The sequence below is a fragment of the Jaculus jaculus genome, chromosome 14 (genome assembly GCF_020740685.1).
Source record: "Jaculus jaculus isolate mJacJac1 chromosome 14, mJacJac1.mat.Y.cur, whole genome shotgun sequence".
In the NCBI taxonomy this organism is placed as follows: Eukaryota; Metazoa; Chordata; class Mammalia; order Rodentia; family Dipodidae; genus Jaculus; species Jaculus jaculus.
In genome coordinates, this window is record NC_059115.1 from 42,927,673 (window position 1) to 42,953,161 (window position 25,489).

A 25,489-nucleotide genomic window follows, 5' to 3' on the forward strand; every position below is an offset into this window, starting at 1 on the left:
TACTTTTCAGATCCCATGTAAGCCAGATGCACAAGGTGACATAAGCATACAAGGTCACACATGCACACAAGGTAGCACAAGCATCTCGAGTTCAATTGCAGTGGCTTGAGGCCCTAGTGTACCATTTTTTTCTCTCTCACTCTCTTTCTCACTTTTCCTGTCACTATCTCACATTTAACAAAAAAAAAAAAAATGGCCTATCTGTTGAGCTTGCCTCAAAAAATATTGCAAGGTGTATGACTAAAGTAATTAATACTTGTTGTTGAGTGGGAAGTACTAGTGCTGATGATTGTGAACTTTAGAGAATGCATGAGCCTCTATAGGATACTTTTATTTGAAGGCAAGATGTCCTCCTCAGGCCCATGTGTTGGAATAATCGGTCTCCAGCTAGTGACAGTATTTGGGAAGGTTATAGATCCATTATCGTGGCAGAGACTTGCTGAGGGCAGGCATCCCGGTTTTAATGTGACCCCAGTTCTTGTTCACCTCGACGGGATGCACTGCAACTAACTGGCCTCTGACTCCTGCCACCACCATTTCCTCCCTTCTATGATGGAATGTAGCTCCTCAACTAATAAGAAGAAATAAGCCCTTCCTTCCATAAACTGGTTCTTGTTGGGTATTTCACAATGGCAATGAGAAAAGTAATTAAAAGCTCTGTACTTCAGCTAAGTTGGGGATTTCAGTTGCAAAATCTATAGATATTTTTGAAGAGATTGTAAAACTTATTTTATATGTGAAATTATTTAAGTGTTGGTTTATTCTTAAAAATAGAATGCAATATCAGAGACTGTGTATTTGGAGGTTCTATGGGCTCCAAATGTATGGTTTCTTGACTCATGGTGATTATGAGTTTAACTACTAAATTAAATTAAAAGTATTTGGGGCTGGAGAGATGGCTTAGCGGTTAAGCGCTTGCCTGTGAAGCCTAAGGACCCCGGTTCGAGGCTCAGTTCCCCAGGTCCCACGTTAGCCAGATGCACAAGGGGGCGCATGCATCTGGAGTTCGTTTGCAGAGGCTGGAAGCCCTGGTGCGCCCATTCTCTCTCTCTCCCTCTATCTGTCTTTCTCTCTGTGTCTGTCACTCTCAAATAAATAAATAAATAAATAATTTAAAAAAAAAAGTACTTGGACCTTTCTTTTGCACTTTCTTTTGAACTCTCTTTTAACTTTGAAAAGTTGGAATAATAAGATAAAGAAAATCTTACAGAGATGATTCATGTAGAGCTTTCAAAATTCTGCTTGACAGAGAACAAGCAATATTTTAAAGGTGACAAATCCATCCAAAGTATATAATTTTATATGAATAGTACATCTTATCCCAAGATCATGTTGAGGAGAAGAGACAGAGAAATAATAAGGAGGCCTTGTGGGTATATGTGTGTGTGTGTATGTGAGTACATGTGCATGTGTGAACATCTGTGTGTGGAGGACAACCTCAAGTGTTGTTCTTCAAGTGACATACACCTCTTTTAGGAAAGGGAGTCTCAATGGTCTGATGCTCACCATTCAGACAAAATGGGCTGGACAGTAAGCCCCAAGGCTACTCCTATCTCTACTTCCACACTGGCTTACAAGTAACTGTGTTTGTATCTGTCTATCTCCCCCTCTCTTTTTCCCTCTCTCTCTCTCTCTCCTTGTACGTGTGTGTGTTTAAACACAGAGTTTGAAGATCAAGCTCAGAAACTCAAGCTTTCAAGTCAACCACTTGACCAACTGTTATCTCCTTAGACCTTGACATTATATTTGCTCACAAATTAATATCAATGAATTTATTGCAGCTTCTCATCTGCTTGCTGTATGATAATTTAGGCAAGATATATATTATATCTTACATATATTATATATTAATCTTCTATATTAATTATATATATTATATATAGTATAAATATAATCTTATATATTAATCTTTATTAGCCATGTTTTACATTTATTATTACTATCATGCCTATAGCAATCTAAATAGCTTCTAGTCTCTAAAGTCCTACATGATTCTGACCCATGTGAATTTTTAATTTGTACTTCTCTACACTAACAAAAAAGGTTATTGTTTGAAACATATATTAAAAATCCAAACTCCAGTAGCTCTCAGTATATGTTCACTTGAGTACTCAACTTACCAATGGGAATGCATAAGGACATGTTATAAGCATCCAAATCTTGCCCAGTGGGAAAAGGAATGTAGACACTTCAAGTAGGTAAGTGAACTAAGAGTGAGGAGGATCTTTACAACTCAAAAGATGACATGTAGAAGTGGCTCTTTTAGAAGACAGTAAGTTCTGTCACTAGAAAATTTAAGTTGGAAATTGAATCCTAGAAGAAAACTCAGTTGCTTAGATGCTTATACTCCTACTTTGCATGCAAACTTTCACAGAAAAGAAGCTAAGAAAAAAAAATCAAAACACAAATAACTTAAAATAGATGTTAACATAGAATGCCCCCTTTTCTCTCCCTGCTTGCTAGTATGATTCTCCACTTAATCATCATGTCACAAATGTGTCTTTTCTTTTAAAATGTTCTGCCAAGGTGTGCAAACCCAAGCCTAGTTTACAGCAGCCCTAATAAAGGAATATATTTGGGAGTGGAATTTGTTGAGTTGACATCACTGCCTGTCATTTGTTTATTTGGTTTTATTGGCTTCAATTGCATTCTCAGGTGATACTTCCCAGATTAACAAGGAGATTGTTTGCACAGAGGAAAGTAAACACTTCTTTCTTAATAAAATGTGTTAAAGAATTAACTTTATGTGAGTCCATTTTATAGAGGTGGTATTTCGAAGCCCTGTTAAAATTGTTTTTTATAGAGTTCCCAACTGCTGGAACACATTAGTAGGTAATAACATTAGGTGTTACCTGCTGAGCTTGGCAAGACCTGGTCAGTAGTTTAACAACACCTTCTGTATTTCATTGAGTTTACAGATAGCTACGTGACTCTAATTGACATATCCTCACTGACTATTATTCCAAATGAGCATCTCATGCCCATTTATGCTTCATTTGATAATGAGGCTTAGAAAACAGTACTCATACGAATGGGCTTCATTGTAATATTGCTTTCAAGTATCTAGATAATGGCAATTTATCATAGGTGAAGATTATAATGATGCAATTTTGAAATTAGTTGTATGATGAGTTTGATTGCAAGTAAGAATGACATATGCAACAAAACTACAAAAATCAGGAATGGTGAGATTATTCAGCAGTAACAGAAACTTGCTTACAAATGCTGGTGGTCAGGGTTCAAATCTTTAGCACCAAAATAAATTGAGATGCAAAATGAGGCCTGCAGATTCCCAAGAATCCAAGACTTGTGAGACATCCAGGCCATCATTAGTTTGCAGCCTGGAATTTTGATTTCAGCAGTAAATGACAGTGTCTAAAAGAAGGTAGAGCACAGACAACTTGAGGTTGTCTTCTGACCACATATATACTGTGGTACATTCCCCCCACATAAATAAACATAAAAATCCTTATGTTATAATATATTTCAATATGTTAATTTGAATTAAGCACTATCAGGTTAAAAAATGTATTTGTTCTGACATCATGGACCAATCCCACTTTTCATGCTGCATGACAGAAACCATGATTTATAACTATGATTGATAGACTGAATGATGCTGTGCTCTGTGATCATCACATCCCGGTAATTTGACCTTTGGATTGTCTTCTCCCAGGCTAGACGAGGTACAGTCTGAATGTGTGCAGAATACTAAGAAGTGATGATAAGTCACTTTCCAGGTCAGGTCATTCTCACTGTCACAGGTGGTGCTGTGTGGATGAAACCACCTTCCATGCTGTGTGGATGTTGAGGAAGCACAGAGGGAGAGCCACAGGGCACAGAAGTAAGGCTCTTGGTCCTGTCAAGTTGATCAACTAACAAATGTTTGGTATCTTAAATTATGAGGCTCATCCTTATATAATTAAATTGAGATTTCTGTATCAGAAGTGGCATGCAATATTAACAAAAATTTTGAAATACAAGGAGGATTTTGGACCAATGGAGTCAGAAAGGAGATTGGAACTCAGACAGTTATAAGTATTTTGAAAAGTGTACCTATAAAAGGTTAAAGTATTTTGTACACTAAGACCTAAAATAAAGTGAAGGAAATCATATTTGTACATGTACCTAGCAACATCTTGCCTATGGTAATGTGCAGAGAATATAGCTGTTAAATCTTTTCAACCACAGTATACAAACTATCCCTCTCATTGCTTCTTGTTATTATAAGAAAATCTGAGATGAGTAGGAGATAAACTAAAACTTTTGGGCAAAGATGCCATTATGATACAAATATTATGTTAATAAATATAATAAACAATAGGCATGAAAATAGGAAATAAACAGAGGTAGGGACATAGTTCTGTGGATAAACCTCTTTACAAGCATGGGTGAAGACTCAAGTTTGGATCCCCAGCTTGAAGAAAGGAAGGAAGAAAAGAGGGAACAAGAGAGTAAAAAGAAAGGAAAGGAAGGAAAGAAGGAAAGGGAAAGACAACTGAGAGACACCAGTAACAAAAAGAATTTAGAATACTCAAATTCATTTTGACATATTATAGAGTAACATAGAAATATAGTCTGGTATTTGGATTGAATTGTGTCTCAAAAATCCTTTCTATCCAGGGGAGGGACCACACGTTTTTAGTCCCTTTAGAGCTCTAGAGAGGCAGAGGTAGGAGTATCTTAGTGAGTTCCAGCTCCCCACCCCAACCCCAGACTACATAGTGAGTTCAAGGTCAGCTTGGGGTAGAGAGTGAGATGTTGCCTTGAAAAAAGCAGAAACAAAACAAAACTAAATCCTTTCTTTTTTTTTTTAATATTTTTTGTTCATTTTTTATTTATTTATTTGAGAGTGACAGACAGACAGAAAGACAGATAGAGGGAGAGAGAGAGAATGGGCGAGCCAGGGCTTCCAGCCACTGCAAACGAACTCCAGACGCGTGCGCCCCCTCGAGCATCTGGCTAACGTGGGACCTGGGGAACCGAGCCTTGAACCGGGGTCCTTAGGCTTCACAGGCAAGCATTTAACCGCTAAACCATCTCTCCAGCCCACAAAATCCTTTCTAATGTCAGAATAATGATAGCTTTCTGCTTCACAGAGACTAGAAAGCTAACAATATATTTTATACATTCCCTGTGAACTAAGATTCTAGAAACAATTTACGTGATTACCAATTATCAGGTGTTCATATACTCAGAAGATGGGACTAACACAAACCTGCTCTCCTATACCTGAAATCATATAATTCTACATATCCAGCACAGAAAAATTTTCTGTTTATTTAATTTTAATTTGTTTTTGTTAAAGAGAAAGAAAAAAAAATGGGCAAGAAATGGCCTCTAGCCTCTGCAAGTGAACTCCAGATGCATGCACCACCATGTGCATCTGGCTTAAGTTGGTTCTAAGGAGTTGATCATTGGGTGCTTAGTCTTCACAGGCAAGCACCTTAATGCTAAGCCATCTTTCCACCCCAACCACAGAGTTTTTAAGCATATTAGGACTGTTACCATAGTAACAGTGCTACCCTCTTACATTATATAACATGCCTTAAGTTTGATGGGACTGTACATTCCCCAGTAAAGAGGGAAGGACATTATTGGTCAATTCCAAACAGCAAAGTTCTATTCATCCTTTCTACACTCATCCCAGTCACAAATCCTGCTTGACACCTGATTTTTTTTTTTTTTCCTATAGGGATGACTTCAATTATTTTACCCTACTGGAATCAAAAAAATTATGCTGCAGTCAATGGGTCACAGATTTCCCAAAACTGCAATTGACCTTGTGCAAGCACAAGACATGCCCACAAATAAATATAATACACTAGCACAAATCTAGGGACTTGCAAGAGCAATGGCTCTGGACTTTTTGTATTTATTAGCCAATAAATCTCCTTTACTGTACACACCAGCTTGAGGAGAACTGCAGGGAACAAAGAGCATCCTCATTGCATTGCTGGTCTTTGATCCTTTGTTTTTCACTTCCTGTCCAGTAGCATACGTGTGAATGCTTCAGTATTGATATATGTGCCCAGATATTGTCAGACAGAACACTGTAAACTTCAGCAGACATAAACCTTAATACTTGAGTAGTAACATGCAGTATTGCTTAGTGGACACACACACACACACACACACACACACACACACACGTCTATATATTACAAATGCAAAGAGAATCATTACTCTGAATTTTCCCATATACAATATACATTTTGGGGAAAAAAGCACAGAAATAGCAGCTTTTTCATATAGATAGATGATAGATAGATTTAAATATTATTATTGGGCTGGAGAGATGGCTTAGTGGTTAAGTGCTTGCCTGTGGAGACTAAGGACCCCTGTTCAAGGCTTGATTCCCCAGGACCCACGTTAGCCAGATGCACAAGGGGGCACACGAGTCTGGAATTCATTTGCAGTGGCTGGAGGCCCTGGCGCGCCCATTCTCTCTCTCTCTCTTCTCTTTCTCTCACTCTCTCTTCCTCTGTCTGTTGCTCTCAAATAAACAAATAAAAATAAACAAAATATTAAATATTGTTATAGACATATACATCATGTGTATTTGTTTCAGAATATAAGGTATTTTAATCTCTTGGTGCTTATATTAGTATAGGCATTACTATTACCATTTTAATGATATAAGTGTAAAGAGATTTAAAGATATAAAATGTCCAGCATCCTTCTGTTTATCTTGCAATCAATTTTATTGATTTCCACAGTATTAAATGAGATGTAGAAAAGATCATCCTTAACTTTGGATTCCTTCTCTTCTGTCGATGTATTTCACAGCTTTCCCTTTATTTCAGCATAGTTCACAGGTAAATTTCTATATATAGCCACACTTTGAAGTTGCTTAAAGATATAACATAATTGAATGCACCTTTAACCCAGTGTTTTAAATTCCTAAAGGAATGGTGCACACACAACATCTTCTAGGATTAAACAGCCTGAGATCAAATAAAATGCGATGAACAATGTCTGCTCTTACTGAACTGGAAATGTTATTAGTGAGATACTGGACCACAGTGACAGTGCTACCTCAAGAAACATAATGAGGGAATTTTGTCAAGCCAAACCTTTTAAAATATTTGGACTCCATAAAAACCTGCAGGCATGGCAGATTAGAGGTAATGCTTACCTCTGATTCTAAACTGTAGCCTGTGTTGTGTAATTTCTGTAAATAAGAACAGTTTTGCTTTTAGAGCGTTTTGAGTTGTGTTTTCTTTTTTAACTCATCAAGAAGATTGTGGTTTTTCTATTTAGAGCATGGTAAAGTAGCTTTGTTTTTTCACTCAAGCTTGTCAGAAATTGAAAGAAAAATAAGTCTTATTCATCTCTACCCTATTAAAAGAGAGGCCCCAAAACAACTTCCAGAGTTGGATGTGTGCTTTAAAGATTGATGAAGAGAGACAAATCTACTGAAATGTGTCATGAAATATTTAGAGCAGGAGAAAAAAATACATTATTTTAGCAAGTTTTGAAACATAACAATTAGGAGTTCAGCTTGCATTTATGTTTTAAGAGCAAAAACTTGAGAAGTCAAAACACACCTAGAAAAGTAAACAGAGTGAAGATGCAGGAAACACCCCATTTCTAAGCAAGCCTTTCACTTCAATCAATCACATCATCTTCTTTAAAATACATGTTGTACTTTGCATACAATTGCTTTCATGAAACAGATGTCACAACTTTAGCACATAGACAAAAAGTAATTTCCAAGTTTGACCTTATCATTTCTGTTGTTGACAATTTAGTGAGGACCTCTCCAATCTAATTAAACAGTTCATAGACACAACTTTCAACATAGTCACACAACAATGGTACGGGAAGGATGATGAAAATATTTTTAATTTATATTGAACATTTAGTGCAAGAAACTAAAAATAACATGCTACGGCTAAACTTTCACACCATCTTGGAATAACATGCAAGTCTATTAGGATGAAAGTTACATAGCTGAAAATAACAAAATAAAACCGACAGGAGGCTTAAGGGTTATTTTTCTCAATTATCTTAAATCTTGGCTATAATACACATATTAAAATTATAAGACAGAAAATTTTGAACTTTCTTTACATGATTCCACAATCACAGCAAAGAAAACTGTCTAGTCCTTGCAGACTCTTTCTGACTCTGAAACATAATGATTTATTTAGCTTTTTATGATTTATAAATTAATCAATTTTTTAATGTGATACAAATACAACTTTTACATATGCACCTACATGTATACATTCTACTGAAAATGAAAAATGACATTTGTAATAGAAAACATTCACAAGCATATGTAATTTGTAACATAGCTAGATTATAAATAAGTATTGACTATTAATATTAAAACTGCTATTTAATTTTGACCTCCTTATGAATGGTTTAAAACCTGCTTTGACAGAAGGATGTATATGCCTGTGCCATTTTAAGCATACAAATGTAAAGTAAAATGTAGTGTGAACTAAAGTTCCGGGAAACAGCTGTATCTGAGGTACTAACTTCCAGCAAGGCTGAGTGGATTGATAAAGCTCCTTTGATCACAGAGAGGTGTTCTCAAGTCAAATTACCTTGGGCTGCCTTTAGCCTCTTAATTGCCATTTATTGCCCACTCCTGTGTCTGAGCTAACATCCTGGTGACTATCAGTGGATCAGGTGTGATCCTCTTTGGAATGCAAGAAGATACCCCAGCCTCCACCAACCCAACTGCTAAGAATGTCATCAGATAGCACCTGAGACCTATGGTAGAGATTTCCTCCCTTCACTGTAACATTGATAACATTGCATAGGTTGTCATAATTCTATAATTTGAGATGATAAGTTTGTCTTATGTCATTGAGGATTGATGTAAATTTAAGAACATAATGTATCTTGTATCTTACAAAACCAGCTCCATATTAAATTGAACAAGAGTTATTACTTATTCTAGATATAGTTGCTAAGTCAAATTTTAAGGATGTATAATGAAAGGATGCATGTAGCTGGGTGAGGTGGGACATGTTTGTTAGCTTAGACTTTGGAAGCTGGAAGCCAGAGCATCAGATGTTCAAAGTCATCTTCTGCTACATGCTGAGTTTAAGACTAGCCTGTGCTATATGAAACTCTGATTCAAAAATAAAGCAAAGCAATGCGCTTGCCAACTATATGGGCTTAGACATAAAGAGATCATTGGCTGAGAGCATTTGTCAGATACACAAATTTTTAAGTAGCTAATTGTCATTTTGCGAATTTATCCAGGTTCCTACCTTTACCATCTAATTCTGTTAGGAGAATCAGAGAAGCTAATCATGAGTGTCAACTTGACTAGAATGAGAGATGCCTAGGGGATTAATTAGTGTGTGAGGGCAATTACAGAAATACCCTCATCCCATATGTCAATTACAGAGATGATATGTGGGAGAGAAACGTAAGGAAAAGACCCACCCAACAGCACTATCCATAGGCTGGGAGCTAGATCAGACTAAGGAGGACAAAGCAAATCAGAGGATCGAAACTGCTTTCTTCCTGAGCAAGGGTGAGCATTGTTTCTGCCACTATTTCAGTTTCTCATCTTTTCCAGGAAGACTCACACTAGAATATTTCCAGGAATATTCTAGGCCTGCAGCCTGGGTTCTCAGAACACAACACGTACACTTTGCACTACACATACTGTCTCACCACATAATTACAGCCAAATGGACAAACATGTGCTGATTCTGACCTGCTACCACTGCACTCACCAAATGAGAATCCCCAAGCCCCTCACAAGCACAAGTTCTACACAAAAATCATGAGATATGCAGGCAGTCCACGAGGTATTCAAGTAAGAATGATAGGAAAGGTCATGAGCATGACAATGGGAACGTCAGATGGCTACAAAATTTACTTCTACAGAAAATAATGCTATGGAGTAAAGGCCAAAATACAAAAAACAACAACAACAACAACAAATGTTCATATAGAAGCTTCTGCCCCACCCTGATCAATTTCTACTCTACACAAGGGAAACTAGTATCTATGTTTTAAATTACGGGGTTTCTTCGGGATAAATATGCAGATGCATGTACATACATATCTTTATTTTTTCCTTCCATGTACAAGAGATAATCTATTGTATATTGAACAATTTGAAATCAGTATTTATAGTCATTTCATACTCTAAATATACCTCAATAAACACTTTTCTGTCCTTATGGACATTACTGAATGATCAGAAAGGAAACCTAAAACTTGGAGAAGATAAACTGTATAGGGGATTCTCACCTCAGTATCAATTACATGTCACAAACATTGATCAGTTTAATTAAATCTTTCTAGGTGGAAAAGAAATGATAACTGGAAGAGACTGGTGTCTTGTAATGTAGGCAGTGATAAACAATAACTGGTAGAAGACTTGGAAAATTGTTTTATGGATTAAAGAGAGAGAGAGAACACTGGGAAGAATGGTACAGAGTTGTTGTCAGACTGAGCTAGAGGCTAAGGTAGAAGGTTAGTGCGTCTGAGGCTAGCCTGTAATACATAATAAGACCCTGCCTCAGAAAAGAAACAGAGAGTTAGACACATAAACACACACACACACACAGAGAGAGAGAGAGAGAGAGAGAGAGAGAGAGAGAGAGAGAGAGACAGAGAGACAGAGAGACAGAGAGAGAGAGAGAGAACATGCAAACTACTTTAGCAATGGAGAGAAACTCCATTCTACTACTTTTTTTTTTTTTTTTTTTTTTTTTTTGGTTTTTTGAGGTAGGGTCTCACTCTGTCTCAGGCTGACCTGGAATTCACTATGTAGTTTCAGGGTGGCCTCGAACTCTCGGCGATCCTCCTACCTCTGCCTCCCGAGTGCTGGGATTAAAGGCGTGCACCACCATGCCCGGCTACATTTTTTTTTTTTTTTTAGTTAAGCAGTAAACATTTCATGAGAATTATTAAAATTGCATCTTGATATTACCCCCATATCCATTCTTCTGCACACATACCAGGCAGGAATCTCTGTCAATATAAGTTTCCCTCAGATAAGTTTGTAAAGATTCCATTAAATGTTCCCATGTTACCACTTTAAGTTGATATAGAACAGAAATTAGCAGAGTTGTATACACTTAAAATGTTTCCAAAATTAGCCATTTTTATTTATGGTGTTACATTGCTTAAAGCAGTTTACATTCCCAATAAATAATTAAAACATGTCTATTCTACAACTCATAATTCTGCTTCTGGGGGAAAACATTAGTAGAAAACAAATGCCATGTTCATGTTTTACCTAGGAGCTCTATGAGAAGTAAATACAAAACAAAAAGAAAAGAAAAGAAAAATAAAATTGTAGGATTTCACCATCTTTAAAATGAAGAAAGAAGGAAATCTGCTATTTTCCCCTGTTCAGTTTTGTTATGTACAATGTTCTCACATATACATTATGTTATCTATCATGCCTACTAGTTTTATGTTCATTTGCCATTCACACAACATGTTGAAAACTAACCTGAGTTTCATTATTCTATGCAAACTCTTATTTTTAGTTTAATTGAGAGGCAAATGGAACTACAAATTTAAAATAAATAATTTGGGCTGGAGAGATGGCTTAGTGGTTAAGTGCTTGCCTGTGAAGCCTAAGGACCCCGGTTCAAGGCTTGATTCTTACCCTCATTAGCCAGATGCACAAAGGGGGCGCACGTGTCTGGAGTTCACTTTCAGTGGCTGGAGGCCTTGGTGCGCCCATTCTCTCTGTCTTTTTCTATCTGCCTCTTTCTCTCTCTGTCTGTTGCTCTCAAATAACTAAATAAAAATGAACAACAAAAGAATTTAAAAAAAAACTTGTTTAAAATAAAATAAATAATTCAATGAAATTTCACAAATATATACACCAATTAACCCTCCCCAAATGACACAATCAGCCACTGTCCCCAATTTTTGGTTCTATTTTTATTGCTGTACCGAAATACTCAGCCAAAAGAGATTCATTGCTTTATTTAACTTTTAGTAAAACAAAGTTTCATTCTTCTAGGAATATATTATGCTCAAAAGTTGATGGTGAAGTTTTTCTGATATTGTTACATAAATCACATTTTCACTAGTTTATGAGTATTATTCCATTGTATGAACAAATATATACACTGGTTTTTCAAGGTAGGGTCTCCTATAGCCCAGGGTGATCTGGAGTTCACTATGTAGTCTCAGGGTGGCCTCAAACTCTTGATGATCTTCCTACCTCTGCCTCCTGAGTGCTGGGATTAAAAGCATGCATCACCATGCCTGGATTAGACATATATTTTATTTTCAAATTCTGTTAATTGACATTTAATTTCTTCCTTCAAATGTAAACAGTGGCCAATCCTTGAAGAAATGTGCTAGCTGATTGCCAGAAATCACTTCCTTGGACCACATAGTGCTTGAGTCTGTTGTCTGCATCTGTGTGGTATTAGGCTCTACATGTCCTGATCTCAAATCCCCTACTTCATTAAGGCTATAATTCAACATTTCTCACAGCTTCTCCTGTGATTTTCTTGAAATTGTTCCCTTATATGACTTCTAAAAGAAGGTCCTTTTATTCACTGTCCAAAGTGTTCACTCTGTCTTTCCGCTCTTTGGAGAACACCTATCGCCCAGGCTATATCCTAGGCTGAAGTTGTCATCTTGGAACTCTGATGATTTCAAGAAACCAAAGTTCCTTTTCTCAACCTCCTCCCCTGACCTCACTTTGGGCCTTCTTAAAGGAAAGGTGGAGGGAAGGCTAATCAAAATCTAAAAGTATATAAAAAAATCATATGGAATTCTCCGATTTTGGACAATGGAACACTCAGAAACTATAGATCACTGCCAGAAAATTTTCAGTGCCAAGGAGGGGATACCTTCCAGTGAGTTGTTGGCCAGGGAGGTCCCTGATTCCCCCAAAACATTACAGGCCATTGCTGAGGCCGTTGGTTTCACAACAGGAATAGATGGTAAGACCCTATTGCTGAAGACTCCACATACTTGGGCTGCAAAGTCACTGAGAAATCCTGTTGGAACTGAGCTAATAACTGCATGCATGTAGATCAGCTGACAGAAAGCTGGAAAAAGCCATTCTACATGCCATTCAATGGGAGAAAGAGATGCCACCAGTGAAGATACTCAACAGTGGACACTGCAAGCCTTATAATTGATCAGCCAGGCCAAATGAGCCAACAGTTACAATAGTGGCACATCAGTCATGGTGGAAACCACCTGCACTCCAATTGGACTGGAGGCCTGCTCCAAGGGAGGGAATACATCCCTGATACTGAAAACTTAAAACAGGGTTAGTCATGATGCCTAGGGGTGTAACATCTGCTGATGTCTGGATCAGTGTATATGCTATGCTTATCAAACTGCTCAGCAAGCACTTCTCTGAATATTTATACCCTTATATTACTGCTACTCTCACTTTGGGTAGAGAATCTTCTCTTTTCAGATGGCAGTGACCTTAGGACGACTCAGAAGGTATCATGGTGCTGGAAAGAAGTGAATGGAGTACTATGAAAGATCTCGATCACACCTTCCAAGGCTCAGGGTCTAATGCGGAAGAGGTGGCAGAAAGAATGTAAGAGCCAAAGGAAGGGTTGGACTCCTTACAACCTGCTCCCTCCAGACATAAAATGGCCTGAACAGCTGGAAAGATGGCTTAGTGGTTAAGCGCTTGCCTGTGAAGCCTAAGGACCCCAGTTCGAGGTTCGGTTCCCCAGGTCCCACGTTAGCCAGATGCACAAGGGGGAGCATGCATCTGGAGTTCATTTGCAGAGGCTGGAAGCCCTGGCGCGCCCATTCTCTCTCTCTCTCCCTCTATCTGTCTTTCTCACTGTGTCTGTCGCTCTCAAATAAATAAATTAATTAATTTAAAAAAAATAAATAAAATGGCCTGGATATCCATGACCTCATAGCACCTGACACTACCTACACAAGACCATCATAAGAGGAGGCAAAGATCACAACATCAAAATAAAAGAGAGACTTATTGAGATGAGGAGGGGATATGATGGAAAATGGAATTTCTAAGGGGAAAGTTGGAGGAGGGAGGGTATTACCATGGGATATTTTTTATAATAATGGAAAATGTTTTTAAAAATTGAGAAAAAATAAAATAAAATTAAGAGAGAGAGAAAGAGAGAAACTGAAGTTCCACACTCATTTCTTTCAGTTTCTGTCAATCTACAAATCTCCCACAACAAACATCCTTCAATTCACAGAACCATGTGGAAATTATTTTCCAATAATAAGGCACTGAGTCTTCTTACTTCCAAGCCATGCCTAGTTTTTCACTCCTGATCAACTTTGAAATTTATTCAACATCTAGATTTGTAATTGCCATGATAGTATACATTATTGAGATGCCATTATGGAAAATTCAACAAAGCTTACTTTCAGTTAAAACTGGTTTCTTTGGCCTCAAACATTGTTTCATCTGTGATAACATCAGTTGTCAAATATTCTAGAGCGATAATGTGTTCATTATTTATTTTTATGATCCATCAATCTTAAGGCACACTTACCTTTGTATCATGTCTCAGAGTAGTTGCTTTTCCTTAATTGCTTCCAACTCACATTCCTTTGAAGTTCTCATAATTTGAATGTAAGTACCCCCTCCCCCATAGTTGTATGTGCTTTAATACTTGCTCCAAGGTTCCTGGCATGGTTTCTGGTGATCTAGGAGCCTATAGGAGGTAGCCTAGCTGACAGAAGTGGGTCACTGGGGGTTAGCTTTTGAAGTTAAAGATTAGTCCTAGTTGAGGTCTAATGTTCTCTGCTTCTACTTTGCTTCGATAATGTGAGCAGGTCATGCAGCAAAACTTCATCCATAGCCATGGACAGACATTTCCTGCTATAATGGAATGTGCCCTCTGAATTGGAGGCCAAAATATATCTTTTCTCCATTAACTTGTGTCCATTAGGTAATTGTTCTTAGTAATGGAAAAAATAGGTAACAAAAATGTGGTGTTTCTATTGGTTCTCCATTTTCCCTGTTGTTTTCTAGTCTCCTTGTTCACTACTATCAAACAAATCTCTCCAAACACAACTCAATCTTGCATTTGCTGACCCACAACTCAGTGGTTTGTGTTGTATTCTATTTTTTTTTTTTTTTTTTTTTTTTTTTTTGGTTTTTCGAGGTAGGGTCTCACTCTGGCTCAGGCTGACCTGGAATTCACTATGTAGTCTCAGGGTGGCCTCGAACTTGGCGATCCTCCTACCTCTGCCTCCCGAGTGCTGGGATTAAAGGCGTGAGCCACCACGCCCGGCTTGTGTTGTATTCTATATCAAAGCCTAGCCTCTCCCGTAGCCCCACACTGAGCCTAGTAACATTTCCTTTTGTCATTTTCCAAAAAGATATTCCTCTTCCCCAACAGGTGCCTAGCCTCTGTAATTATTTTGTTCCTGTGTTCACACCATGACTTTAACATATATGGGCTGGAGAGTCAAACTCATCAGCTAGCATTTCAGCTTGACCATTTTGTATTTGTGACAATGGATGTGAAGAATAAAGGAAGCAATTTGTATCAAACCATGGCATACATCATGTGATCAATTAGTGCTAACTACTCCTGTTGGGTAAATCCTACTTCTTTCCATATCCCAAGTCAAATGTCAAAGAGTAAAAAGCAATTTAAATTGAAAATCTGTAGATGGAAGGGTCTGAGAGAAATGGTTCTTGAAATGAGCAATCAGGTCTGGAAATATGGCACTGACATTTATGAAGCTGTGACCTGTATTTGGATGTAATATTTTTTACAGTGGGGATTACATCATCACTTACATCATAGAACTTTTCTGAAAGAAGATCACCCATTGGATGAAACAATAAAAACAAATGAATAAAGCACCTGGAACTATGGCATTACATACTTAAACTTTCATTTCTCATGAGACCCAGGTCTGAGGCAGCTTATGAGCTTATGTTTCTGGAAGTTCTATACATCATTGAACTACACTTACTTACAACTTAAGTTGGATTGATTGTTCTTTCTATTCTGCAACAATGAAAGATGTAAAAAATAACTTCTGCTAAGTATTGGCTAGGGTTGGAATCATCAGCATTGCAATCAGATCCGGTTCCAACATTGATTCCTATGAAAGGTTCAGATCCGACTTCTAGTCAGGGTTCACCACCACTCAGTGATGACTTAATAGTGTAGCTTTGGTCTTCAACTTTATATAAAACTGTTCCTATTTTATTTATTCATTTATTTTTGGTTTTTAAAAATAGGTTCACACTCTGGTCCAGGCTGACCTGGAATTCATTAAGTAGACTGAGTCAGACCTTAAACTCACAAGCAATCCTACCTCTGTCACCTACCTGACTGCTAAGCTTAAAGGCATGCACTACCATGCTCAGCTCCATAACGGTTCACAAGAATAGATGGTCCAAAACTTGGCAAAGATTTGACCATGTTAAAAACACTGAAATAAAAGGCAATCATATACATTAGCTGGCATACCACCCATGGCTATTTTTACCCTATCAAAGCAGACTTGAAAATCATGACAAAGAACATTTGTCCTTCAAAACCTCCAAATTTCTATCAGTAGAAAAGTTTGCTCAGTCCTTTTATAAACAGTATTTCTTTCAAATTAAATATGTCTATCCAACAATAATGATCAAATACACAATGTCAATGGCTCCCAAATGGTATGAATATGACATGTATATTTGACAAGTTGCTATGCCTTACACTATAGATTTTTATTATTCTGTTTGTTGTTGTTGTTGTTTTATCAGACAGATCTTCCTTGCATAGCCCTAGATGGCCTGTCGCTGACCAAGTAGAACAGGCAGATTTTGACTCATGGTGATCATCTGCTTCTGCCTCCTGCAAGTATAAACCACTGTGCCTGGCTCTTTCACACTCCAGTTAATATATCAAGTATTTCTCTTGCATTTCTATTTGCCTTGAATCATATAAATAACTTTGTAAAAAGTAACCATTCAGTCAATTTTAAAAACTCAAAAAGAAAAGAAGTGCTGTTCTTGACAGTCTGTAGTAAAATACATGGTTGGTTGTAAACTTATTTATTTATTTATTGCCAGTTGCTTTATTTTTTTTATTAGTTTTCTATTCAGCAAATACAGGCAGTTTGGTACCACTATTAGGCTCATCTGTGACCTATCCCCTCCCCATTGGCCCCTACTTGTTGATGTATATGGGTCATGCCTTGTGGAGTTAGCCCAGTTATTGGTACAATAAATGTCTCTGCATATCCTGACCCAACATGTGGCTCTGACATTCTTTCTGGCCCCTCTTCTGTAAAATTTCCCTGAGCCGTGATAGGTTCATTTTTTGTCTGCCTCAGTGATGAGGTGTTGGGGGCCTCTTAGGCTCTGGCTCTCTGATTTGGTGGGAGTTGATTTTTCTCTGTGTTGATCTCCTTCCCCTTTGTGCTGGTATCTGGTTCACCAGGAAAACATCACCCTTGCTTGTTTCACCAATTTTTCTTAGTTTCAGCTGGGACCCTTTTGAGGTATGATGGGGTGGCTCTTTCTTGAGGATCTACATCTTTTTGAAAAAAAGAAGCACATTCCCCAACAGAGAGTAAGTTAGCACCAGGGCAAATGAGATAACCCTTACTTTTTTGTTATAGAGAATTTAATAGGTGTAGGCACTCTTGTAGCCCATGATTGATGGTAACTTGATATTGGAGAGTGGGCTTGTTTGGATATGGTTCTGACTTGTTTCCCAGCTCCAGGTATGGGTCCCATACCACTGAGGGAATCAGTTAGCCAAATCAAGAGCAGTCGGTTCCCCACCATGGCTTTGTACCACTATTGCACTTGTGTGGGCATCACATCAGGTTATCAGGTTGCTAATTAGGTTAGACCATGAGTTGCTTGGACAGATATTGGTCATTTCCCCCAGTTGCCCATGTAGCACCTTCTGGCACTAGACGTGCTGACTGTCTGGGGACTGACTCTCTCCTAGCTTCCAGCCATGCCCTTCCAATTTACGTGTCTTCAGCAATAGGGTCTTACCACTAACCTTTGGTGGGTCATCAAGTACTCTGACAGAAATCTGTCATTCTTTTAGGAAAACTTGTAGGTTTCTCTGATCAAAAGCTCATTGTGGATGGTAGCCCCATACTGGTACTGGGAGTTACAAGTCAGTATCCACTAAGAAAATGAGGAAAAATATAACTAATATGCAAGAGTTAGAGAGGAGAGAGAAAGAAAGAGAGGGAGAGAGTGATAGAGAAAGAAAGAGAGGGAAAGAGTGATAGAGAGAGAGAGAGGGAGGTAGAGGGAAAGGGAGAGATGGCAGATGTAGAAGATTTAGGTTAATCTTGATCCTACCCTCTCCAGTGTCTTGTGGTTTATGTGTTTCCTGTAAGGTCCTGGTGAAGGTTCAACCATTTGGACCGCCTTTTAGGAAGTAGAGTTTTATGGTACCATTGCCTTTTGGGTCTATATTAGTGTTTCCCTCCCCTTTGATGCCCTCCCCTCCCTCCCAATCCATCCTAGTGTCTAGTTCATGAGATTCTTGCTGGATATGTAAGGTATCTTGGGTAGATTCAGGTTAGGTGCTTTCGAGGAGTGAAAGTACGTGATCTGCTCCAGGTTGACACATTTTTACTCAAATTTCTTTGTGTCATTTTTTCTTACTGCTGTGTAGAATTCCATTGTGTAGATATACCACATATTAGTTATCCATTCTTCTAGTGATGGACATCTGGATTGAATCCAGCTTTTAGCTATTACAAATTGAGCCACTTCAAACATGGTTGAGCAAATCTCTCTGGCCTGTGGTTTGAAGGTTTTATGGTAGATGTCCAGTACGAGAATAACTGGGTCTGTTGGTATCTGTATAGTCAGCTTTTTCAGGAGTCTCCATATTGCTTTCCAAGGTGGTTGTACCATCCTACATTCCTACCAACAGTGGATGAGTGTTCCTATTTCTCCACATCCTCACCAGAATTTATTTTCATTTGATTTTTTTTGATGTTTTCTATCCTTATTGGGGTAAGGTGGAATCTCATAGTTGTTTTAATTTGCATTTCTCTGATGATTAGGGATGATGAACATTTTCTTAAGTGTGTGTTTGCCATTTGTGTTTCTTCCTCTGTGAAATGCCTGTTCAGCACTGTGCTCCATTTTGTGAGTGGGATGTTTGACTTCTTACTATTTAGAGTTTTGAGTTCTTTGTAGATTCTAGAAACTAGGCCTCTATCAGTTGATTAACTCACAAATATTTTCTCCCATTGTGTGAGTAATCTATTGGCTTTGTTTATTGTATGCTTGTCTGTAAAGAAACTCTTTGGCTTCATGTGATACCATTGGTTGAGTGACGGTTTAAGATTGTGAGCTACTGGGGTTTTGTACAGGAAGTCTTTTTCCATTCCTATATCATGGAAAGTACTTCCTAAATTTTCTTCCAGTAGTATTCGAGTTTCTGATCTTATAATCAGGTCTTTGATCCATTTGGATTTGAGTGTAGTGCATAGTGAAATGTGTGGATCAAGTTTCAGTTTCCTACATGTGGTTATCCAGTTTGTCCAGCACCATTTGTGGAAGATGCTGTCTTTTTTCCAGCCTATATTGTTTGGGCCTTTGTCAAATATTAAGTAGCTATAGTTGCTCGACCCAAAACCTGGGTCCTCATGTCTATTCCATTGGTTTATACTCCTGTTTTTATGCCAGTACCATGGTGTTTTTATTACTATGGCTTTGTAATATAGCTTTAGATCAGGTAGGGTGATGCCACCAGAGGTATTTCTTTTGCTGAGGATATGTTTGGATATGTGAGGCCTTCTTCCTTTCCATATGAAATTTGATATCATTTTTTCTATCTCTGTGAAGAACACTATAGGGATTTTAATTGGAATTGCATTAAATCTATATATTGCCTTTGGTAGTATTGTCTTTTTCACAATGTTAATTCTGCCTACCCAGGAGCATGGGAGGTCTTTCCATTTTCTCAAGTCCTCATCAATTTCTTTTTTGAGTGTTTTTATGTTTTCATTGTATAGATCTTTCACTTCCTTGGTTAATGGTAGTCCAAGGTATTTTATTTATTTATTTATTTTTTGTTGCTATTGAAAGTGGGGCTATGTACCTTATTTCTTTCTCTGTACCTTTGTCATTTGCATATAGAAATGCTACTGATTTTTGTGCATTGATGTTGTATCCTGCTACTTTGCTATAGGAGTTAATCACCTTCAGGAGTTTTGGGATGGAGTCTCTTGGGTTTCTTACATGTACAATCATGTCATCAGCAAATAGAGCTTACTTAACTTCTTCCATCCCATATTTTATCCCTTTTACTTCCTTCTCCTCTCTTATTGCTTGAGCTAGGATTTCCAGTACTATATTGAAAAGCAGAGGTGAGAGAGGACAACCCAGTCTTGTTCCTGATCTTAATGGGAATTCCTCCAGTCTCTCTCCATTAAGTATTATTTGGGCCTTTGTAGCTTTGTATATTGCCTTTATTATGTTAAGATATGAACCAACCATGCCAATTCTCTCCAATGTTTTGATCATGAAGTGATACTGTATCATATCAAAGGCCTTTTCTGCATCTATTGAAATGATCATATGGTTTTTATGTTTAACCTTGTTTATGTGGTGCATTACATTGAAAGATTTCCTTATGTTGAACCACCCCTGTGTTCCTGGGATGAATCCCACTTGGTCAAGGTGGATAATACTTTTGAAGTGTTGCTGGATTTGGTTTGCAAGGATTTTGTTCAGGATTTTTGCATCTAAATTCATTAGGGAAATAGGCTGATCATTTTCTTTTTCTGTAGCATCTCTGTCCAGTTTGGGGATTATGGTTATACTAGCTTCATAAAAGGAGTTGGGAATCTATCCCTGTTCTTCAATTGTGTGGCACAGTTTGAGGAAGATTGGATTGAGTTGATAGAATTCAGATGAGAAGCCATCTGGTCCTGGACTCTTCTTTTCGGGGAGGATTTTTATTACTTTTTCAATATCCATGAGTGTGATGGGTTCTTTAAGGTGATTAATCCACTCTGCATTTAACTTTGATGGTATTCGTCCAGGAATTTATCCCTCTCCTCCACATTATCCAGTTTTGTAGAGCACAGGTTTTTGAAATAAGTCCTGATGATTCTCCCAATTTCACTTATGTCTGTTGTGATCTCTACTTTTTCATTTTGAATATTGTTAATTTGAAGCTTCTCCTTTTTTTGTTTCATCAAATTGACCAAGGGTTTGTCAATCTTGTTATTTTTTCAAAGAACCAGCTCTTTGTTTTGTCAATTGTCTTAATTGTTCCCTTGGTTTCCAATTCATTAATTTCTGCTCTGATTTTATTTATTTATTTCCTTCTGGAGCACTTTGGGTTGGATTTTTCTTGTTTTTTTTTTTTTTTTTTCCAGTGCCTTTAGGTGGATCGTCAGGTTTCTGATTTGGGATCTTTCTGTCTTTTTTATGAAGGCATTGAGTCCTATGAATTTTCCCCTGAGGGCCGCCATCATTGTGTCCCATGTGTTTTGTTATGACATGTTCTCATTGTCATTTAATTCCAGAAATTTTACAATTTCATTTTTTATTTCATACACTATCAATTTATTGTTTAAAAGTGTGCTACACAGTTCCAGGTGCCATTGGGATTCTTGGTGGGTCTGTTGTTGTTGATTCCTAGCATTATAGCATTGTGATCTGATATCATGCAGGGAATTATGTCAATTTTCCTAAATATGTGAAGGCAGTCTTTGTGACCCAGTATATGGTCTATTTTAGGGAATGTTCCATGGGCTGCTGAGAAGAATATATTATTGTGGATTTGGGATGGAAAGTTCTGTAGATGTCTGCTAGGTCTAAGTGATCTGTGGTTTTGTAGAGCTCTCTTATTGCCTGTTGAGTTTCTGTTTGGATGATCTGTCTATTACTGATTTTGGTGTATTAAAGTCCCCAGCTATGATGGTGTTGGTGGTTATTTCTGTTTTATTGTCAAGTAGGTTTTGTTTTATGAACTGTGGTGCCCCTGTGTTTGGTGAATACAGATTTATGATTGTAACATCCTCTTGATGGATTGTTCCCTTGATAAGTAGGAAGTGTCCACCTTTGTCATTTTTGATTATTTTTCATTTGAAGTCTATTTTATCCGATATTAATATAGTTATACCTGCCTGTTTCTTATTCCCATTTGCTTGGAATATTGTTTTCCATCCTTTTACCCTGAGAAGGTGTCTGTCTTTAGTGGTGAGGTGCATTTCTTGAAGGCAATGGATTGAGGGATCTAAATTTTTGATCCATCTTGTTAGCTTGTGTCTCTTGATGGGTGAATTAAGGCCATTAATATTGAGGGTGATGACTGTCAGATTAGATTTTATCCCTGCCATATTGTGATGTTAGATGTGTGTTGGTGTTTTCATGGGCTTTGAAGGTTTTTTGTTCCTACTCTGAGTTTGGTTATTGTGATCTGCTTCTTGTAGGCATTTGAGTTTGATTATTTGTTTCTTCTCTGTGGAGAATTTCCTGAAATACTCTCTATAGGTTTGGTTTTGTGTTCATATGATTGTAAAGCTGAATTTTGTCATGGAAAGTTTTACTTTCACCATATATTATGAGGGATACTTTTGCCAGATAGAGTAGTTTGGGTTGGAAGGCATAGGTTCTTAGACTTTGGAGTGTTTATTTCCATGCCCTTATAGCTTTCAGGGTTTCCATTGAGAAGTCTGAAGTAATTCTGATGGAGTTACCATCAAAAGTGGTGTGCTGTTTTCCCCTAGCTGCTTTTAGGATTTTCTCTTTGGTGTCAACGTTTAGAGTCTTAATGATAATATGTCTTGGAGAGTTTCTCCTTTGGTCCAGTATGTTTGGAGTTTTGCTGGCTTCTTTATCTTTTTTTTTTATTTATTTATTTAATTTATTAGTTTTCTTTTCAGTAAATACAGGCAGTTTGGTACCATTATTTAGGCTCATCTGTGATCTACCCCTTCCCATTAGACCCTCCTTGTTAATGAAAATGGGTCGTGCATTGTGGAGTTAGCCCCCAGTTATTGGTATGATAAATGTCTCTGCAAATCATGACCCAACATGTGACTCTGACATTCTTTCTGCCCCCTCTTCCGCAAAATTTCCCTGAGCCATGTTGGGTTCATTTTTGGTCTGCTTCAGTGCTGAGGTGTTGGGGGCCTCTGAGGCTCTGGCTCTCTGCTTTGGTAGGAGTTGATTTTTCTCTGCATTGATCTCCTTCCCCTTTGTGCTGGTATCTGGTTCACAGGAAAACATCACCCTTGCTTATTTCGCCAGTTGTCCTTAGTTTCAGTTGGGCCCCTTTTGAGGTATGTTGGGGCAGCTCTCTTCTTAGGATCTGCATCTATCTGGAAAAAAGAAGCAGATTCTCCAACGGAGAGTAAGTTAGCACCTGGAAAATTGAGATAAGACTTACTTTTTTGATAGACAGTATGGTAGGTGTAGGCCCTCTTATACCCCATGATTGATGGTAGCTTGATATTGTAGAGTGTGCTTGTGTTTGGGTATAGTTCTGACTTGTTTCCCAGCTCCAGCTATGGGTCTAGTACCACTGAGTGGATCAGTTAGCCAAATCAAGAGCAATTGATTCCTCACCATGGCTGTGTACCACTATTGCACTTGTGTGGGCATCACATCTGGTTATTTGTTGCTAATTAGGTTAAACACTGTGTTGCTTGGACAGATCTTGGTCATTTCCCCCAGTCGCCTATGTAACGCCTTCTGGCACTAGACACGCTGACTGTCTGGGGACTGACTCTCTCCTGGCTCAACAAAACCATAGAGCACTTAGACCTAACAGACATCTACAGAACTTTCCATCCCAAATCCACAGACTACACATTCTTCTCAGCAGCCCATGGAACATTCTCTAAAATAGACCATATGCTGGGACACAAAGATAGCCTCCACATATTTAGGAAAATTGACATAATTCCCTGCATGATATCAGATCATAATGCTATATTCCTAGAAATCTACAACAAAAAAAAAAAAAACAAAAAAACAAGAACCCCAACGGCTACTGGAAACTGAATAGCACACTCTTAAACAATAAATGGATAGTGGATGAAATAAAAAATGAAATTGCAAAATTCCTGGAATTGAATGACAATGAGAACACATCATACCAAAACTTATAGGACACAATGAAGGCAGTCCTCAGGGGAACATTCATAGCACTCAATGCTTTCATAAAAAAGACAGAAAGATCCCAAATCAATAGCCTAACAATCCACCTAAAGGCATTGAAAAACAAGAAAAATCCAACCCAAAGAGCTCCAGAAGGAAAGAAATAATTAAAATCAGAGCAGAAATTAATGAATTGGAAACCAAGGAAACAATTAAGGCAATTGACAAAACAAAGAGCTGGTTCTTTGAAAAAATAAACAAGATTGACAAACCTCTGGCCAATTTGATCAAGCAAAAAAAGGAGAGACTCCAAATTAACAAAATTCAAAATGAAAAAGGAGAGATCACAACAGACATCAGTGAAATCGGCAGAATCATCAGGACTTATTTCAAAAACCTCTACTCCACAAAACTGGAAAATGTGGAGGAGATGGATAAATTCCTGGATGCATATCATCTACCAAAGCTAAACTCAGAGCAGATCAATCACCTCAATGAACCCATCACACTCATGGAGATTGAAAAGGTAATAAAAAACCTCCCAAAAAAGAAGAGTCCAGGACCAGATGGATTCCCAGCCGAATTTTATCAAACCTTCATGGAAGAACTCAAACCAATCTTCCTAAAACTGTGCCACACAATTGAAGAACAGGGAAGGATACCCAACTCCTACTATGAAGCTAGTATCACCCTAATCCCAAAACCAGGCAGAGATGCCACAAGAAAAGAAAACTATCGGCCGATCTCCCTAATGAACATAGACTCAAAGATCCTCAACAAAATACTCGCAAACCGAATCCAACAACACATCAAAAGCATTATCCACCTTGACCAAGTGGGATTTATCCCAGGAACACAAGGGTGGTTCAACATACGAAAATCTGTCAATGTAATACACCACATAAACAAGCTTAAACATAAAAACCACATGAACATTTCGATAGATGCAGAAAAGGCCTTTGATATGATACAGCATCACTTCATGATCAAAACATTGGAGAGAATTGGCATGGCTGGTTCACATCTTAACATAATAAAGGCACTATATAAAGCTCCAAAGGCCCAAATAATACTGAATGGAGAGAGACTGGAGGAATTCCCATTAAGATCAGGAACAAGACTGGGTTGTCCTCTCTCACCTCTGCTTTTCAATATAGTTCTGGAAGTCCTAGCTCAAGGAATAAGACAGGAAAGCAGCCCACTTGCAAAACTGGGCCAAGAGCTGAACAGGCAGTTCACAGAGGAAGAAATTCAAATGGCAAACAAACACTTAAGATAATGAACATCATCCCTAATCATCAGAGAAATACGAATTAAAATAACTATGAGATTCCACCTTACTCCAATAAAGATACCCAACATCAAAAAATCAAATGAAAATAAATGCTGGCGAGGATGTGGAGAAGCAGGAATATTCATTCACTGTTGGTGGGAATGTAGGATGGTACAACCACTTTGGAA

General features: G+C 37.9%; 1 protein-coding gene across 1 annotated transcript in view; it reads right to left on the minus strand.

The window, feature by feature from the left end:
* LOC101610956 (heterogeneous nuclear ribonucleoprotein D0-like) overlaps nt 1-25,489 on the minus strand; it is an 86,672-nt gene that overhangs the window by 55,773 nt on the left and 5,410 nt on the right. The window contains 1 exon segment of the mRNA XM_045133381.1: nt 17,443-17,462. Coding sequence (XP_044989316.1) covers nt 17,443-17,462 — 20 coding nt within the window.